The sequence below is a fragment of the Leucopleurus acutus genome (genome assembly GCF_964270905.1).
Source record: "Leucopleurus acutus genome assembly, chromosome: 5".
Lineage (NCBI taxonomy): Eukaryota > Metazoa > Chordata > Mammalia > Artiodactyla > Delphinidae > Leucopleurus > Leucopleurus acutus.
Window position 1 is genome coordinate 129,849,383 of NC_139147.1, and position 20,457 is coordinate 129,869,839.

Sequence of the window (20,457 nt, forward strand, 5' to 3'; positions counted from 1 at the left end):
ACGCCCCCTCCCTCAGTCCCGGCAGCAGCTTCAGGTCCCTCGCTGGCACCTTCCTGCCCCCTCCCCCCCGCACTGTATTCATCAGCTGCTTGACCTTGGCCACACTGCTTCACCTCTCTGGACCTTATTTTCCATGCACTGGCCTGGGCTCTTAACTCTCTCATGCACTAGACAAGGGACCGTGGGCAAATTCAGGTCCCACACATGTCAGCCACCTACTGTGCTCCAGATGGTCCCCACACCTCTGTTTCCCCAACTGCCAGAAAACTAGTAAATAAAAACAAAGAGGTTTTCTGGTAAGATCTTTAAGGGTGCTCCAAGTTAGGATTGGATGACACCCTCTAGACTTTAACTCATGCCCTCAGTATCCAGAAAGGATCTTGCAGCCCCCAGGATAACAAAATGGACTAAAACCCACTGCATTTAAGTTTAACCCTAGAGAAATGAAGTATCCAAAACCCAGAGCTGGATATTTACCCCAGATCCTGCAATGTGGGAATGTACCTTGAGGAGAGAAGGGGAAGGGGTCAGCTGAATCCATCCAGTGCTGGGCAGATTTCCATGCTTTACTTCACTGAGTTCTCAATTCGACGTTAGGAGGTAGGTTCAGGGCTGACATGCACTGACATTTGGGCTGCACAGTGCACAACTCCAGAAGCATCTTCACATGTCCTATGATCACCTATTCTCCCTTGTGTGATGACAACCTGAGAGCTGCTGTGACTCACCCAAGGTCCCCTGTCCAGGAGGTGGCAGAGCTGGGATGAGAAGGCCTCTTCTGACTCCTAGTCCAGTGACTTATCTAGGACCCCCTCTGTCTCCCTAAACCCAGAAAACAGGGTACCTCCCAATGTCACACAGGCAGAGTTAAATATTCTGGAATATTCTATGTGCTTCTCCCTTTTTCTTTCTTCCTTCTACTTTTTCTATTTGAAATGACATGGAAGGTACTTTATAAATATCAATGTTGGTTATATGATTATCAGATTAAGGAACCAACTTGATCAAGTAAAGGCTGGCAGTGCCCCTTGTTTATTTAGATGTGGCTTTCTCGCTGAGAACACCACCTCTGGTGCACCCCGAAGGCCCGTGGCGCCCATTAGTCTGTGTTATAATAACATCCTCTTAAAACAGGTTATGCTGATGGGTCCCAGGAGCTGCAGGAATTCTAGGATGCATCGTCCAAGGCTAAATGAAGAGCTCAAGCCACTAATTACATTGTTTACAAAGGTGCCGTGTTTAGGCACTGTTACTCTACGGAATGGTGACACTCAGTGGCGAGGTTAACTTCAGATTTCTCTGACCAAAGATGTTTACAATACAGTCCTGAGCCCAGGGAAGGGGAGGAGGGTGTGTCTTGACACCAGTATCTCCAAAGACCTGAAGACAAATGACTTTTGGGAGGAGAAATCCCAAACATGTTTCTAAAGAATTTTTTATCAAATGATAAATGGCTATTAGCTCATCACTCTGATAAAAATCCAACTTACTGTTAAAACAGATTAAAAAATACAGATGGACAGGTAGTGTTGGTACTGAAGGAAGACTTAAAAGTTATTTAAAAATGAAAAGAATGCAAAATGTATTAGCAACTTAATCCTCTGGCTAATAAAATAAGTTTATTTATATATACATGGTAGCTGAATTCTGTGGATAAGGAAAAATAAGTCATACATCCCACATATGTATATATAACATATGTATCTCTGATTACATATATTATATATAAATTTTACTTTTCAAACAGATTTCTTTCTCTGTATACACACACACATTGATATTTTAAATGCAATCACTGACAGAAATATTATGATAAGGTTGAAAGATCAGACAGCAACACGCTGGGAAATGAATCTCAGAGCAACACATAACCTGCTTCTTTGTGGGCTGAAGAGTCTTTGAAGACAGACAATCACCAAACTCATGTTAAGTAGGTTCACAGGACATTGAGAACACACACTTTTGAAGGCCATCTTTTTTTTTTTAAAGGAAAATGTAGGAAGAAAGGAAAAAGTTATGATAAAGAGACCACAGCAATAACACGAACATATGACTCAACATTCAAGTTCAGGTCCCAATCTGACTATAAGAACATCTATATTCAAAATATACTATCAAACTATTTTTCTTTTAGAGAAAGGAAGGTCAAAGCAGTTATCTTCTCTCCCAGCCACTATACAGTAGGGATAAATGGAGAAGCAGCCATCTCTGGAAGCCCCTCTCACATCTCTGGGGGTCCGACCCCTGTTGGCCGTGGGCCCACGGGGCAGCAGGTGACCACCGATGGAAAGAGCAGTGAGGGGAGACGTCCCCGTGACCCCCAGGCAGGCCTGCAGGGCTGAACAAGAATACAATGACATCTTCCTCCCGAGCCATCTGCTTTGGCAATCTTGTTATTTTAAGATCCTGGGAGGAAGGTTTAGAAAATTACAGCTCCACACACCAAGGTTTCTTCCACAAACACGTTCCTCAGCGGTGTGATGTGATGGTCTTTTGAGAAAACGAAGGTGAACCCCAAAACGTTGGATCCTTGGAGAAGAGCAAGCGTTCTGAAGCTCCGGGGCTGGGATCCGCATCCAAACCCTCTCCAGAGAAAGGCACGCTGTCTAATGCATTTGTGGTTGGTGGGAGGATGCAGGGATGTGCTTGGAGGGGAGCCTTCTGTCGCCCGGGAAAGCAGTCCTGCCTGGACGCTCCCTGTGTGGGCTGTCAGGGGGCGTGGCCTGAGGATGCCTCCGTGATCTCCAGCTCCTGCCTGCGTCCGAATCCCAACTGTGCCGTCGCCAGGCTCCGGGCACCCGGGAGGATGAGGTGCTCCCTCTTCCTTGTCCGCCGGTGTCCCTCTAGGTGGCAGCCCAGCTCCGTCGCTGGAGGAGGGGGCGGAAATGGGTCCCTCACATTGAATCGAGAGGAACCAGAGCTTTAAGAAGCCTCAGAGGCCGTGCACTTGGCCGTTTTAACATTAACTTGTACAAGTCGGTCTCTCCCCTCACCTGCCTGGGGCTGCTGGGACCCCCTACATGCTCAAGGACAGTTATGAAGAGAAGCAATCAATGCAACTGCTTTGCTTATAAATACCTTTATTTTATAAAGCCACGGATTGTTCTGTCAAGTTTTTTTTTTTTTTAAACCACACTTATAAAAAAGATGTTGACAATTCTTAGGAAAAAAAAGCTGAAAATGTTTCTCATCAAGTCAGGGTTACACAAAGATTATATTTATAATATATATTTGTATATTGATAATTTAGAGCCGAAAGGTAGGGACTGGCAAAGCGAGGGCTGCTGCAGTTAGATTTCCGACACTTGATCGTTTCCCACAAACAGAGTTTCTTGGCAGAAGGGGTTAACGAGGACCATCCCGGTGTCTCTGTAGTCACCGTTGGCTGGGGAGCGGGGCTCCGAGAGCTGGTCCTGGGGGACAGAGGGAGCAGATGGCATGAGCTGGGTGGGGGTTATCAGGTGGCCATTCTTAAAGAAACGTACCCATGGGGACGTTTACTTCCCCTTGGGCGTGCTTGGTAAACATTAAAAAAGTTATTGAAATATAGTCAACATAACAATATTATGTGACTTTCAGGTGTACTACATAGTGATTTGACATTTACACACATTATGAAATGGTCACCACGATAAGTCTAATAACCGTGTGTCCTCATACAAAGTAATTACAATATTATCGACCATATTCCTCATGGTGTACGTTCCATCCCTGAGGCTTATTTATTAGATAACTGGAGGTTTGTTCCTCTTAATCCCCTTCACCTATTTCACTCCCCACCACAACCATTTTTCACCATCCTCCCTGCTGATGCTGGGGTACAGAGCCCTTTCTGCTCTTTTTTCAGACTTTTATAGCAGCTTCCAAAGAAGATTTCCTGCTTCCTGAATCACCTCCACCTCAGGCTGCCAGAGGTGGCATTGCTTTCCACGATGCCCTGGTGGGCAAAACCTGGTCCACTTGGGCCCCAGACTCTCCTTCCTGCCTCTTTCTCACAGACCTCTGGGAGGCCTCGCCACTTTTCTTTCCTGAACGTACCCTGTGCTTGCCCACCTCCTTCTTCTCCTGCCACCCACTTGTCAGAGCCTCCAAGGCTAATTCTACCCTCCCGAATCCTCCCATAGCCTGGTCAGAATTCTCGGCCTATTTCTTGTAGCACTAGATGTGCTGAGCTGAAGGGATCTGAATCTCTGTGTGACTGCACAATAGGTGGTGAGTGAAAAATTCAGTCGCCTACACAGCCTGAGGAGTGGAAAAGCCTAGAAACAGACAATCTGCTCGGGTCATCTGAATGGCTTTGGCTGCAGCTACCAAGGACTGCAAGCACTTGGGGGCCACAAAATGGCTGTTCTCAGACTCAGGCCCAGGTGTTAACGTAGAGAAAAAAACCATAGTTTGTTCCAATTCTACACAACTGAAGCCTCAGAGCCTGCAGGCTATTTCAGGGCAAAGACTCAGCAGCAGGCCTAGATGTAACCAGCTTAGGCCAGACCAGCTTAGAAATGGCTTTGTTTTAAGAAGCCATGATTAATACTCTGAAGTTTATTTTTAAACAAAACATGTTATTTTTGACAAGTACGTATTACTTTATGGGTAATAAGGAGAGACAGGAAGAAAGGTCATTTGTTGTAAATGTCTTTTCAGAAGACAAGAATTTCCTTCACTGTCTGGAATCAGCTGTGCGCCCATCCAAAGTGTGGATGTGGGACCAGCCGTCTAAGTAAGGAGAACAGGGCAGCATGTCAGGGAGGGGACAGAAATCCTCTTTCTCCACGGGGCTTTGGGGTTGAGCTGCGGATGGGAATTTTGGAGGCTGAGATCTGGCTTGCGGCTTTACAGTTCTCACAACGCAAGCATTCAAGGGTGAACCACGTGGGAGAAGTTACTCTGCGTAGAAAAGAGAAAGTTATGTAGAAAATAACTAAGGCAGGAAAGAAGAAAACAGAAGGAGGGGAGGGAAAAAGAAGAGAAAGCATGGAAAAGTTTCCAGGCGCCTCTGGGCATCACAACTCTGCCCATACAGCCCAGATTCTGTTTTGTGGCTTTCATCAGCCCAGAAGGGGAGCAGGGCACCAGGGAAACTTGCTTAGGCAAAGCACTTGGCAGCCTCCAACACTGGCAGCCCGGCAGTGAGCTCATGGTCCTGTGACTGTGGTCGCTCTGTGGGTGGGCGGCAGGGCCTCTGTACCCAGGGAGGGGACAGCTGCTGTTACTGAGAATACAGCAGAACGAGGGGAGGGGGCTGGCTGGGAGGGGAGGGTGAGAAACCCACTCTAAAGCCGGCAGAGCTTCCTGCCGCTGGTGCCGCTGCAGCCTCCTGACCCTGGGGTCCTGACTGCGGCCTCTGCAAGCAGGGTACTTGTGACAGTACACTCACCGGCACCGTCCTCTAGCTTTGGTTTTCATTTACCGATTTGTAAAGAGCATATGAGGAGTTTAGGATCCAGGGTGCATGGCCCACGCTCAAAGTGGGCCAGCCCCCTGTCCAAGTTACCTATTTTTTCACTCACTGTAACAGTTCTCAGGAACACTTCTGCCACCAAATTGCACCCTGGCCACACTAAAGGTCAATGCCGTTGTGAGGCCTGTCCCTGTTTGCCCTTCAGCTAAAGCTTCTTACTGAGCGTCCACTGTGTGTCAGGCTTTGGGCTGGGTCATGGGTAAATCGTGACAACCATTTACAGAGTACCTACCATGTGCTGGGCACTGTTCGTGGAGCTGGGCATAGGGCAGTGAACAGAGCAAACAACCCTCCTGCCCTCAGGCAGCTTATGTCGTAGTAGGTGAGATGGATGCACACCAGTCAACAGAGAGAGAAGGGTGCAATGCCAGGCAGTGAGAAGTGCTCAAAACAGGGATGGGGACAGAGCACCAGGGGTTGGAGGGTGGGGTTCTAACCTGTGTAGAGCAGTCAGGGAAGGCCTCCCTGAGGAGGGGGCATTGCAGCAGAGGCCTGGAGGAAGTGAGGGGTGGAGGCAGTCAGGAGAAGAGCATTTCAGGTGCCAGGACGAGCTCACTCTTGGGCTGGGGCATGTGCTCTCTGGCAGAGGGGGAGGAGGTGGGGCAGGGCCAGCCCGAGAAACGCCTGCTAAGAGGAATCTGGATTCTGTCCAAAGTGTGAACAGGGCCCCTGTGAAGCGTGGGAGCCGTGGCTGACGGGAGGTCCTGCCTTGGAAAGATCATCTGGCTGCTCTGTTTAGGACAGACCGTGGTGGGTAGCCAGTAGCGGGGAGAGCTGTTTGCAGAGCGATGGCAGCAATCCACGATTCGAGGGATGATGGCAGCCTGGACGAGGGGTCGCAGTGCAAGTGGTGAGCCCTGCTCACGTGGAGGAAGAACCAGCAGGGCCGCAGACAGACGCGAGGTGGGATGTGCGAGAGGAGAAGGCGGCCGCGGTGCCATCTAATAATGAGAAACAGCAGGGGGCCTTCTGGGCGCCGGGGCAGGAGGGAGAAGCCGAGAGTTCAGTCTCGGGCTGTTGGCTGGGAGATGCCTGTAGCTAGGCACACGGGTCTGGAGCTCAGGGGAGACGGCCAGGCTAGGGCAGAACTTGGTAGTCACAGTGAGGAATGGGATTTAAAGGCATGGAGCTGAGAGGAAAGAGAAGAGAAGCAGTGTGGGAGCACTGAGCGTGCGCCCTCCCATGACTGGAGATCGGGGCAAGACAGGGGCCAACGACAGAGACTGAGGAGGAGCTGCGGGTGGGTGGGGAGAGCCGGACAGGATGGGGCCCAGATGCCAGCGGAGAAACATTTTGAGGAGGAAACGACCGACTGTGCCGATGCTGCTGGTAGATGGAGTAGAATGAGTGCCCAGAATGGCCCTTGGCATCAGCAATGTGGGGATAACTGGTTATTCCAGTGGGGGAAGGACATTCTACCTATAATGTCAGGCCAGTAGCTGCACAATGACAACCCTGATAAGTGCCACGATGGAAAAGCACAGGAGCTGAGACCATATGACAGGAGAGTGAACCCAGCCTGGAGACAGGGAAGGCCTCTCTGAGGAAGTGACGGTTGGACTGGGCCCTGAGTGGTGGGTAGGAGTCACTGAGGTGAACAGCGAAGGGGGTGCCAGGGAGGGACAGAAGACATGCCAGGAGAGGGAACAGCTCATGCACAGCCCTGGAGTGGGATGTAACTTGGTGCCCCGTAAGGGAATGAGAAGAAATGCAATGTGGCCAGAGCTTAGCAAACAAGAGGGAGAGGGCGTAACCTGAGGCTGGATAGTTGGGCGGGGACTGGTCCACCTGGCAGGCCCTGAACAGACTTTGAACTTTAACTTACCAGCAATGGGAAGCTACCGAAGGGTTCTGAGCACAGGAGTGATGTGATCACATGCCTGTTTATAAATGCTCATCTGGCTGCTGGAGGGATGAGAGGGGACGGTTCCTCCAGAAGCTCTCAGCTACCCCTGCCTTCACTCAGACGTCTGCCATCCTTCTCCAGGGCCATCTCAACTGTATCCCAGGTGACCTACTTATTTTTTGTGTGTCTGTCTGTCCTCTCATCCATTCATCCATCCACTAAACTACCCTTCCTTTCCTCCTTATACCTTCACTGACGACGTGCCCTTACCAGACCATCAGCACAATCTTTCTACAACTAGTTCACAAAAAGCGCAAAACTTTCAATGACCCTCCGCTGCCCAAGACGAAAGCACAAACTCCATTCAACCCCACCCAAGGCCGTGCCTAATCCATCTACCTTTCCAGCCGCACCCTGGCCTCTGCCCTATCTTCCGGTGGGAGTGGAAAGAGGTCTTCAGTCAGAGAGACCTGGGTCAAAGTGCAGCTCTCTCACTGGCCGGCCGGGGGATTCAGGCAAATACTCACCCTTCCAGCACCTGCACTGTGAAGCTTTCCTCCACTGGGTTCCACAGCTCTGTACCTCTCCCTGTAGCCCCCCTAGTTTGCTTTGAATGATGTCGGGGTTTGTACCTCACCCAAAATCTTGGATCCTGGGCAGCTTGAGAGCAAGCTTTCACCTTCACAGTCCCCAGAGAGTGCCTGCCCCCAAACGATCCTCAGTGAACAGTCGTTGACTTGTTCCCAGAAACCCCAAGTCCCAAGAACCATTCTTCTCAAGCTTCAACGTGAGCAGAAGGCCCCCGGGGATTCTCGCTAATGCAGATGCCCACTTGGCAGGGCTGGGCGGGCTCACAGCCTCTGGGGCCACGCTGCTCGGAGGAGTGCGCCACTAACAGGCAGGCAGCTTCTCTGCTCTCTTTGGAGCCTGTGCTCTTCCCACAGCGGCAGCCCTCCCCGGGGCAGCCCCTGGTTTGGGGCTCGTTACCTCAGAGGTTTCAAGGGACTGGATCTCCCTGGGAAGCTCCACAGCGTGCTTGCTGAAGTAGTCCATGGTGATGGCGTTGTTCCAGTAGCTCAGGCTGTTCTCGGGGTTGGCCGGCTTCTTCTTCTTCCGCAGGCAGCACACGGTCAGCAAGACGGCTGTTGAGAGAGTCCGTGTTAGAGAGCGGGAGGGTGGCAAGCAGGGCCAGGCAGGCCATGACGGTTACACATCCAGCCACTTGCCCTGCTCGTTGATTCGTTTGTTCATCTGCTCAACAAATATCTATAAACGCTGAGCACCTGCTTTGTGCAGGGTGCTGGGGAGAGGGGGAGAGAAGAGAAAGACAAGACTGCCCTGCTTTCATAAGCTTTCCGCCTAGCATGTGGATGGAGGGGTGCACGGGGGTCAGTCAATATACAAGAGAACTGTTCAAAGAAAAGAAAACGTGGCAAAGTGAGAGAGACAGCAGGGGGTAGCTGGGGGAGAGGCTCCATCATGAAAGGCTTGCCTGAGCAGTGACCTTACAGCTGAGACTGGAATTGGGGAAGAAGCTGGCCATGGGTGGAACAGGGGCAGTGTGTCCCAGGTGGAGGGAACAGCACGTGCAAAGGGCCTGAGGTGGGGACAAGCTGCCTGTGTGTGAGGAAAGAGTTGCATGGCTGGAGTGGGGTGGGTGTGGGAGAGTGAGGTGGGAGGTGAGGCCAGAGCGATGCTCAGAGGCTGCCTCCACAGGCTCAGGGGCAAGAGGCGTGGATGCAACTTTGGATACTTGTGCATGCTGCAGTGCCACCCAGTGAGTTTGCTCCAAGGAAAGGCCTTGCTCTCTCGCTGGGAGGGCTCCCAGAGCTTGGCTGCAGGGAATGGCATGTGTGCACCACGTTGCACCGTGGGACTGATAAGGAGCGTTCTCAGTCAGAGCGAGAGCATGGCAGAGAGACGGGAAGAGCCCAGGGAATTTTACAAAATGAGCCTTGACTTCCACAGAGGGCAGAGGTTCACAGAGCAAATCTCTGGGCAGAGGTCTTGGACCCTGATAAAACAGCTGCTCTGGCCTCATCATCATCGTCAAAAACAAATAGCTGCTAACAGTCTTATAGCATTTATGTGCCAGGTGCCTCCAAGCACTTTAGAAACATTAATTCATTTAATCCTCTACGTAACTCCATGAGGTCCCCATTTTACAGAAAGGAAAACGGAGACTCAGAGAGGTGAAGTGACTTGCCCAAGAGCAAACCCAGACATCTGGACTCCCAAGTCCATGCTCTCAACCATCTACGATTCTGCCTCACAAAGACGAGCCAAAAGCTGATGTGGAGTCCGCACTGCACAGGCGGGCCTCCTGCGGCCTCCACACAGCTCGATGTGCCACACTGTCTGTTCAGTCTCGGAGACTCGGGGGCCCCGGGAGGAAGCAGCATGTTTGGATGTTGCTGATGAACCAGGTATGAACAGAGTGGCTTGGACATGCTGACAGGGAAGGCTTCCGAGGTCGGAGGGTGGGGTGGCCTGTCCAGGGTCACACAGGGGAACAGCTGATGCAATGACCAGGATGACAGGAGCCTTCTTGGGGAGAAGCTGGTAAATGAAGACTGGGCACCTCCTGCCTAGGCTCCCATCACCAGAGCCCACAGGGTGGGTGAAACTCTCGGCCAGGGCTGGGCAGGGCTGTATCCAAAAACCTGGCGGTGCCCATCATCAGCATTGGGGAGTGGGGTGGGGCCCATGCTGAGCGGCCCACAAAGGCTGGTACTGTGGTGGCAATGGCCATCGGGGGGCAGTGGAGGCTATCTCTGTCTACCGCAGCCCGAAGGCTTGGCTGGCTTTGGGGGCCTGTGCACGCCAGGGTGTGGGGAAGATGCAAAAGCTGGCATCCACACAGGCTGAGACCTCAGGGCCCAGAACCGAGAGCCCTGCGGGCTGACTGGGGAATTCTGTAGCTCTTCCCTGCTGTTGGCCTTGCTGGTATCTCAACCTGAAAAGGCTTCCAGGCAAAGTCAAGAGATTGGGCAAATTTCCATTCTAGCCAATCTGCTTTGATCAAAAAGACTTCTACTTTGGTTACCATTTTTCCAGGTCCCCACAAAAAGTTTTAAAAATAGAAAGGCGATTTCTGAATATTTGAGCAAAAGGAAATTTTAGACCGGCTGGCAGAGATTCCTTCAAGCTTTGTGGGTTTCCTCCCTTCCTTCCAAAGAGCCCTTTCTTCAACTGGTTGAAGGAGGAAGGGGTGAGGAGGGAGGCTGCAGAGTCAGCCTGAAAATCTGCTAGATTAGGGCTCACCTCCTTGTTCTACAGATGAGAAGACTGGTCCAAAGCAGCCAGCTGACTTGCCACAGGTCACAGCGAGTGGTGGGACTGGGGCAAGGCCCCAGGTCCCCTCTCCCCTTTTCTGGAGTCTATTCTTCAGGGTCACTACTTTTCACCCTGCTCCAGGACTGGGATGGTGAAGCAGCCCAGGGGGATTCAAGCTGGGCAAACCTAAGCCACAGCGAGAGGGCTAGGCTTCATGAACCCCCTTGCTAACCCAGGTGGGCGCAGGTTGTAGAATCCAGGTCCTCTGAGCCCCAGTCCAGTGCCCTTTGAGCCCACACTGCCCCTGCTCCGGGGCCTGGGCCTGTTTAGGATGCAGGACCAGCGGGAAGGGCTGGGGGTCAGAATGGGGAGTTCTGTCCCTAGCTTTCTCCCCCTCCCATGTTGTTAGTGCTCCCGGTCTGATTACACGTCTATCAGGGAGTTCCTGGTGCCTCTCAAACACCATTTCGCTTACATGCCAGAAGCCAGCCCAGCTGCAGGGAGAGCACGGGCTTGGAGTCCAAAAGACCTGGGTTCAGGTCTGACTGTGCTGTGAGTTACACTAGGTGTCACTTCATCACGCTGATCACTACGGACTCCACCAGGATGTAAGGAGAGTTAGAGATCATGAATGCAACATGAGCATTGATGAGCATAAATGTTGAGCGCCCTGCCTGGTGCTTAATTAATAAGAGTTTCCTTCTTGTTCTCTCAGCACCATCCCTGAAGAGACATCCTGAAAGAAAAACTGCACTGCACGACTGTTGGGTGGTTCAAGGCCAGGTCTCCAACTGTGGCTTAGCGCTTTCATTATTTTGGGGTCTGAACTTTCATCCCAGAAAGAAAAGTACAATCAGACTTATGGAATCTCTACTCTATTCCCAGGTGCTCTACAGTCTGATTTAACCCACAAGATAGCTGCCTGAGGAAGGTGCTGGCACTCTTCCCATTCACAGAAGAGGCAACTGCAGTTCACGGAGGTTCACAGAATTGATCCTGGTTACCCAGCTAATTACTGGAGCTTGAACCCAGGTCTCTGCCACCCTGACGTTGATGGTCATTGTCCTAGCTCATCCTGAGCACTGGATGGGGCGTGCCTGAGGCAGGTGGAAGCACTGCGTAAACCGCACAGCTCCGTTCACACACAGGGCGTGAGCCACCCCTCTCCCATGCCACTGAAAGCTTCAACTGCTCTGCTTTTCCAAAGGGAGCAGCTGTCAAGACTCTCAAGGAGGTCAGTGAGATCCCTATTTCCTACAGTTTTGAAACTGGAGTGAGGGTGAAGCAGGCTCTCTCGGCTTCCCAGGCATGTCAGTGGGGAATCAGCTGTAGCTTGTCAGATGCATGACGGGAAGGAGGAGGGTTGCTGATGTGAAGATGGAGCCCAGGTACTGTGTTGACGTTTCTGGGAGGGGCCTCATTTTAGGGATGGGACCTGTTGTGTGATGGGAAATGGAAATGAGAGCGTACAGGACCCTGAGGTTGCTTTTCAAATACCTGATGAAAGTGCTCTCCATGGCCTGCTGGAGAATGCGTGGCAAATCCTGACAACAAGATGAATATGATCACTCTCTGACCACTGCCCTCATCCAGCACCTCTCCGTGGCAGATGCTGTGATAGGACCTCAGATGCATCCGCTCTGCTGTACGTAGCAAGCCTTTGGGGAGGCTGCTGCAGCCCTGGGAGTGCCTGCTCAGCTTTCTTGCTGCAGGGGCACAGCCGAGGGACCGCTCCGGCCACCGGCCCCTGGACTCACCATCACGTGTGTGCCGAGGCCACGCTTCCCGGGCTGCTCCCAGCCATGGCTGACTATGCAGGCCTGTTCCTGCAGGACAGGAGACTCCCCTAACAGCCTGAGGACTACCCTCACCTGGCAGAAACTTCCTTAGGACTGCACTGCACTGTTGGGAAGCCTCTTCCTTCCCATCCCTCTGGCCCCTTCTCCTTCCTCAGGTGCCATACCTGCACTGCGGTCTGAGGCTCTCCCTGCCTCCTCCAGCCCCTTCCTTAAGACTGCACAGGTGTTTCCCCAGTAAATCTCTTGCAGGCCTAATTCTGTTTTGGTATCTGCCTCCTGAAGGCCCTGAATTAACACAGCGGACGCTAGTCCTATTTGCACAGGTGAGAAAACACTGGCCCAAGGCTTAACCTGTCCAAGTCCCACAGGTGATGAGTGGGAGAGCTGGGGTTACGTCCAGGTGTGTCTGATTCCCAAGCCGAGGCGTCCTATCACACCAGGCTCCCTCTCAAGTGATTCACATGGGTTTGAAGTTAGGAAAGTGAGAGAGGGCAGGGAGCTCTGACGTCTCAGTTTGGCCCCTCATTAGGGAGATGAGAAACCAGAGACCCTCAAGGGGGATTAGTCCAGCGGTGCCAGCCCAGCTGTGGACAGTCATTTCCCCACTTTGGAGGTTGGGGAGGAGGCCAGGGGAGGCCTCAGGATGTAGAAGGAGACCAGGCTGGACAGAGGCCATGGGCCTGGGGAAAGCAGTTTTGGGGGCTCATTGACTTCCCGGCCTGGTGGGTAGGGATGTGCCTGAGGAAGCTCCAGGAGGTTCCTGCAGGGGGCGCTGGTCAGGAAGCACAGGGAACAGCTGTGAGAGCGCGGCCACGGCACTCTGGTCCAACCTCGGGGACACCCCCAGACAAGCCTGCCTTGTCCAAAGGCTTCCCCACTTCCTTCAATTGGCTCATAAGCCCCAAGGAGACAACCTCCTTGTCAAACTTCCTTCCTGTTCTAGTCTCTTCTACTCTTTTTACTGGAAAAGCACTTCGGACCCAGGTTTTTTAATATAATAACTACAAAGTCATTGGGGTCTGTGAGTAAAAGGTACACAGATACATTCAGCTTTCAGTAACATTCACAGAACAACTGGTAATATAGCCAAGAGCCATATGGGCACAAGGATGTGTTATCTCTGAGTACTGTGCTGATGCTCCAACGGCATTTACTGTGCATCTGGAAGGAAGCCAGCCTGCTCTGGGCAAGGTGCACGTGGACGCTCACAGGTCCAGGGTCAGCGAGAGGCGCTACTCTGCTTTGGACAGCTCAACTCGGACTGATGATGAACAACATGCGTAGCTGGCCTCGCTTCCTGCTTTCACCCCATATAACCCCCATCTCTTTCAAGGAGGCTGGATGACGACATTCTCAAGAATGGATGTGGCATGTGCAGGACAGGCCAGGGAACCTGGTAGAGCCACACAACTGACCTCCTGATGAAAACCCAGAGCACTGACAGCTGAGAGCGGGGACCCCTTCAGTGCCAGGCCGAGGCTTCCAGTAGGAGGTGGTGGGCTGTGTGTCCTGATGGTGGCAGCAGAGACCAGCTCAGGAGCCACACGGCTCCCGGGACCCAGCCAAATGTGGCCTGGATCCAATCAATTTCGGTTCTCAGCACATCTGAAACTGTGTGTGGCTGTCTCCAGCGTGGCTCAGGAGACAAAGCATTTCTCAGACCTGGCACGGTATACATCCAGCCGCTGTGCGGGGGTCACGATCTGGAAGGACAGGTGGAAGTGGTGACATCCCTTCTTGGGCAGGCCTGAGGCTTGCTGTGATCACCCTCTGCTTCCACCAGAAACTGGGGACTTGCCAGCCTGCCTGGCAGCCCCGGCCTCTGAAGCCTGGCTTCTGCTAAATGCAGAAAAGCAGGACCAGGGCCAGGGCTACTCTGAAAAGCCAGATGAGGAAATCTATGCGCGCACTGTGCTACCAGCACAGATCGCCTGAAATATCTGGCAAAACTAGCAAAGGAGGAGACCCTTCTTTGAGGGCTGGAGAGTTTGCTTTAGGATAAATGTAGCTTCTGGGAAGGTCTGAAATACAAGGGCCCTTAGCCCTGGAAGACGTCTGCTTGCCTGATGACTCGAGCGGCGCCAGGCTATGAAAGCAGCCTGGCTAGTTACTCATCTGTGCTTCCAAAGAGCACAGCGTTCTCAAGCTGGACAAATGTCTCCTTTCTCAATGCCCCTCTCATCAGCACCTTCACAGGGTCAATGATGGTCCCACAGGACAGGGAGCTGTCTGTGGAGGCAGCTAGGCTGGAACCTTGTGGCCTGAGGATGGTGGAAATGCAAGACAGACACCAAAGGAAGCGGGGGCTGCAGTTCCTAGGGGCAATCTTCCTTTATGAAGTAATATGCTCTATCCCCGCAGCTGAAGGCTCCTGTCAGGGCCAGAAGCATTCTCATGGTGCAGTTCCAGGCTGCGTCCTTGCTCCTGTCTTGGCTGATGTTACTATGCATGGTTTAGGCAGCCCATGGGTTTTCCACTTTGCAGTAAAACCTGATCTAATCTCAACCTCAGACATAGCAAAAGGGCTGGAGAAGTCTTTTTAGAACTGCAAACGCAGGTGGGTGTGGCCCGTGGGGGTGCAGGTGGGGAGAGGGCTCTGGCAGCCGGGGGTGTGGGGAGCCACAGCAGCCACCTCCAGGTCCCTAGTGCTGGAACGGTGCTTGGCACACAGCGGGCACTCAGGAAATGCTGTGCTGAGTCAGACGGATTCCACCACCAGATCTGGGCTGACTCATGTGTGACTGGGACCCTGGGCAAGTCACTTCACTTGACGATTTACTCCCCACCTGTATGGTAAGTTTGCTTTTTCTGTTTTGTTTTATTCCTCTGGCTAGTCTGTTTTAAGGATGAATGATTCAAAATAATGGGAACTCCCTTTGTAAACTAGAGCCTCTAGACACATGGAAAGAATGGAAAATTAGAAAGCTGTCTCTAATGTGATTACTTCTCAAATATGACCACTGTTAATAATTTATTGGCTAACAGCACTACATTTTCTCATTATCATTCTTCTGTTTTAGACGTGGGCAATTACAGTTTTATGAATACCTCTGTGCTTCCATGAGCGACAATACAGCTGCTTAATGAAAGAATGAAATATGCAACCTGCAAACATTTTCACTTTTCCTGCACTGGGGCCTTGAGCAGATGTAGGCTGCCTACCCCTGACATGGAAAGTTTGTTTTGCTTATCAACTAGAAGGAGACAGGGAGCTGGGCAAGATGTGGCTCCTGGAAAGAGTCCAGACTCCAGATTAAAGAGGATCTTGCCAGAGTACAGTGCCAAGCAGACATCAGCTTAATGTTAAAGGCACACACCTCCTGTGCTGACGTTTGATCGACCCACAACAGGAAAGGCTGGGAGACCTGGCTTAACAGCCTCCTCTGTGGAAAGCTTCTGGGGCTTCGTTCCCCTTGAGATTGGGCTGAGCCCATGGTGTTACGTGAAACATTACAATCAACGGAGCTGACGCACGACAGGATGCCCGGATGTGACCAAAGTGTCCAGAAGAGAGCAACTGCCACCTGCTCTCCTTTGTCACAGCAGGGCATGTGCAACGCTGTGCTCCCTCTGGGGAAGCAGGAGTAAACTGGAGTCTGTCAGAGGGGCAGATTGGGGCAGGGCCAGGGCCAGGGCCAGGTGGCCCTATGAAGAGACTGGAAGGAACAGGGATAAGCAGCTTGGAAAAGGAAAACCTGCCCTTGAGAGCCATTTCACGTATCTCAGGGGTTGGTGGATGGACTTGATTTATGTATGGTTTCAGAGGGCACAGGTTAGGACCAAAGAGTGGGAATTACAAAGAGGTGAATTTCAGGCCCCCAGGAGAGCTGGAAACAACCCAAGGGGTCACAGGAGAAGAGGCTGATGAGTGGGGAGCACGGGGGGGTTTCTCACCCCTGGAAGGGCTGAGGGGGTGCCTGGATGATGGCCGTGTGGGTTGGGGAGTGGCGGGTACAGTGAGGATTCCTGTGGGGCCATCAGAGGAATGCTAAGAACTGAGGATTGAATACTCGGGGAAGATGTAAAGGAAGCCCTGGGTCCTGAGTGATTGCATCAGGTTCTTTATGGAGCCGTCAGTGGGGAATCCCCTCGACTCTTCATTAAAGGAGTGATGGGCAGCAGCAAGGAGGTGCTGGTGGCCTGGGGGAGCCCTTCCCCACATACCAGTGAGAGCAAAAGACAATGACAAGGTCCACAAAGCATCAGCTCACACCACCTGTGAACAAACCAAACACGGGGGAGGGACTGCTAAATTCACATGTAACTCTCAAGCCTCAATTTAGCTACAAGAACTCCGGCAAGATCAAAGCTTCATTTTTTCTTCTTTCTCAGGGGAAGACAGAGGAGGGGGAGGAAAAGAGGTGAGAGAGGAGAAGAACAGCAGGAAGGGCGATGGAAGGGAGGTGGGGAGGAAGGCGAGGGCTCTGCTACTCAGAGCCTGTAAGTTTGGAAGCACCAGTTTTCAACCTGCGGTGTATTGGTGCCATGTTGCTACAGGAGAGAGCAGGCAGGGTGGTGTCACGACAAGAGCCCTGGGCTGGAAGACAGGTGCTAGGAGCTCACATCCCAGCCCTGCCGCTCAGTAACTCTGGGGTCCTGGGGGAACCATGTCCCCTCCCCAGCTTGGTGTTTCTTTCTGCACATGCAGAGTCGGATTGGACTCCACAGCTCCTGGGAGTTGTGCATTTACCATCAGTGGGCATGTGAGCCACGGCCTGACCGGCCAAGGACCAGGGGTGGGGATAATCCATGATTCTTGTTCTACTACCTCCTTTCCCAGGATTCTGGGAAGTTTGCAGCCCACTTGGGGGCTGCCCACGTGTGGGGCAAAGGGATTCTAGGGTGGGTGGGTGGGGGGAGAAGGGAGAGGGTGAGGCACTTACAGCAGGAGGAGATGGGCACGCTGATGGCCAGGATCACCCAGGCGATGTCCATCTTGCTCAGGCAGATGGTGGCTCTGTGCTGGGGTTTGTCCCCTTCGGCCACATGGGAGATGTTCCCTGCTGTTCCAGGCTTCCAGGTCCCAGCAGGGACCAGACGGTTGAGGAAGTTTCCTGTGGCTGTGGACACCACTGTGGAGAGAGGACTGGGCACCCTGCCAGTCATGGTGGGCGTAGGGGTGGCCGCAGCTTCCTCCTTGGCTAGGGAAACAGTGCTTTCTGAAACCCCGGGGGGGCGGGCCGGGGCCTGCGGGGCTGAGGATGTTCCCTGAGGAAGCCCCTTGGAAGGGGCTGAGACACTGGCATCGAAGGCAGCCTGAATGGGCCCCATGGTGGCCATGAAGACCCCAGAGCTGGCAGATGGAGGTCTGCTGGTGCCAGGGGTGACAGTAAGCCAGGAGTCACTGTGGCTGGGGCCATCCTGTGGGTCACCGCGGGGGTGCTGAGAAGGCACTGGGGCAGGATGTGGACTGGCGGGGGTGCCTGAGGCTGCTGTGGTGGCCGGCTCCCCTCCTTGGCTGGTGAAGGTGGGACCACCCCCCTGGTCTGCTCTGTTAAGGCCGGGCTTGTCCTCCGCAGATACCAGGGTCGTGTTGGGTCGTACCCACGAGGTCCTGCTGGGCGCTGAGGTTGCAGCCACTATCTGGGGCTGTGGAGACAAGAAGTAACCCCAGAGCGGGTTCCTGGGGGTGACGGTGGAGGGGTCAGGCTCCACAGACCCTGTGAAGTTGCCTTTGTAAATCTGAAAGATCTTCCCCAGGGGCCGCTTCTGCCCCAGATGCGTGGAGCTCTGATTTCGTCCTCGCTGGCCTTCCTTCCTTCTGGAGTGACCGCTGGGTGCAGGCAGGACAGGGTGTGATGAACTGCTGGCTCCCTTTCGGGAGGAGCCAGGGGGCCTGGGGGGCCTGCGTGGGGTAGCCTGGGAGGGGGCTGTGAGGGGACGGCTGGTAGCATCCCTTGGCTTTGTCAGCAGGATGGTGGGCACAGCCTGGCCCAGGGGGCGGCCCTCTGAATGGGAGGACGTGGTTGTCACGGCAGCAGGAAGTGGCCCTGTGGACAGGGGGCCTTCAGAATGGGGGGTGGTTGCCGTCGCCATGATGGTGGAGATGGCGTTTTTAGGAGGGTGACCGCTTGGATGGGGCGTTGTCGTTGCCATGGAAGCTGCAGCCTGTGAGGAGGGTCCGTCGGGATGAGGGGTCAGTGCCACCGTGGAAGAGGGGGCAGCCACCACGGAGGAGTGTCTGGTAGAACTGAGGGGTGCTGTCACCATGGTGTCTGGGGTGGTGTCTGAGGGGAAGACTTGAAGAGATTCCCTGGGAGATGGTTCCTGGGCAGCAAATACCAGTGCTTCAGTCAGTGCCAAGGTCAGGAGGAAGCCTTGCAAGGGAGACAGAGAGCAGAGAGGTGAAATGCCCAGGAGCAGCTTGGCCCTGGGCCTTCCTTACCCATGAAACTGAAACGCCTGGGAACTCAAGGGAAACATCGGGAGTATCCCTGAGGTCCACACCCATCAGACACAGGACCATGGGGACATGGGGAAGCTTCAGCAGGTGGGTGCCACCCAGCACCTGTCCCAGAGAGAACCCAGCCACAGGGGAAGCAGAGCTGGCTAAACCATCCTTTCCCAAACAGCTCTGAAATGCCATGGCCCTCCACCCAAGGGCAGCTGCTCACAACAGGCTGGGGGTAGGGGCATGGAAGAAGCCCTGTGGCCTCTGAGTGCCTGCTGGCCCTCTGCACCAGGGAGCAGTCAAGGCCAGTGCAGCCACAAGGACACCAGCAGCTCTGTGTGGGCTGCCTTGAGCCACTGAGCGGGGCTTGGGTGGGCAGAGCAGACCAGCTGCCACACCTCTTCTGACTCTTCCACTTATGAACTAGACAAAGGCACAAACGACAGACCTCTGTTCATTCAGGCCCACCCACCAAACGATTAAGGAGGGTCTAGCCCCTCCTTGACCCTGGAGACACAAGAATGAACATGGCAGTCTCTGGCCCTGGGTGAGCTCGTACAAATCCACAAACAATCCTAAAACAAGGCAGAGACGTCTCAGTGCCATCGGAGACTGATAGGCAGGAGGGGACAGGGGTTCAGAGGGTGACCAGATCTGGTGCCTATTAAGCACTTAGCACAGAGCCTGCAGGAGAAGTGCATTCCATGAATGCCAGCTGGTTGTATGGTTGTTGTCATGTTAACTGCTTGTCCTATGTGCTCATGAGGCTGAACTCTGTGGAAAACCACTGGTGGTGCCCAGCCTTTTAGAGAAGGAGGAGCCCTTCTGAGCATTAGAAGGAAATCATGGACTTTGCGTGATGGTGAGTGTGTATGCTTTTAGTTCACTGAGAAAAAATGCACAAAGACAAAAACCTATACATTTAAAAACTCTTCTAAATATGCATGGATTTTATTAATCACAACAGCATATGCCTATCTTTAAAAATAACACCTCATATCAATGTGAGACATAGGATCTATCCAGATTATAGACGGGAAGACTGACCACCCCGTACAACACACAGGCTGGGAAGAGCTGCTCCGTATTGCCGAGGAGCGCCTGACAAACCTCTAAGGCCTGATTCTGTCCTGAGCACTCGCCCTGTTCATATGAGCCCCCTGCTTGGTCACTCGCATGCCCTTCCTTCAGCCCTGCTAGCCACCCAGACAATGGTAGAGATGGGCCTCTGCTTGGTAACTCTCTTGTCGCCTCCCTCCCCCACCAGATTCCAGCAGGATGAATGGTCAAAGCAGGGGCCCTGGCAGTGATTCCTGGGAGCCTGGGGTGGTCAGCAAAGCTGACAGGAGACATCTGGGGCCCTGGTGAGTTTCTGGAAGCAGAGAGGAGGAGGAAACCTCCTGACACTCCTTTGAAACAAGGATCACCACTGAGGCCTCCTCCAACTAGGGGAGGGTGGGGTGGACCAGTGTCCCCTCACCCTGCATGTCTAACTTAGTGGGTGGGGGAGGCTGAGGGACTGCAGACTGAGCAGAGACGGCAGCACCCACATCTCCAGGACCAACACTTTGTCCTAAGTGACCTAGTTTCTCTAAACTTTCATTCATAGTCTAGCCCATACACCAACAGTGTTTTCTCCTTCTCCGGGTCAATCCTAAAATCTGTTTAACACTGAGCACCGGCT

The 20,457-nt window shown here is 53.1% G+C and overlaps 1 protein-coding gene across 1 annotated transcript in view; it reads right to left on the reverse strand.

Moving 5' to 3' along the window:
• Positions 1-3,290: 3,290 nt before the first annotated feature.
• The window catches only part of TMEM108 (transmembrane protein 108), a gene marked incomplete at its 3' end in the record, with an annotated part of 372,786 nt that continues 355,619 nt past the window's right edge, over positions 3,291-20,457 (reverse strand). Inside the window, exons 4-6 of the mRNA XM_082839228.1 lie at positions 17,266-18,699; positions 8,295-8,449; positions 3,291-3,413 (exon numbers count right to left, since the gene is read on the reverse strand). Coding sequence (XP_082695354.1) covers positions 3,291-3,413; positions 8,295-8,449; positions 17,266-18,699 — 1,712 coding nt within the window. The remainder of the gene's footprint in view (positions 3,414-8,294; positions 8,450-17,265; positions 18,700-20,457) is intronic.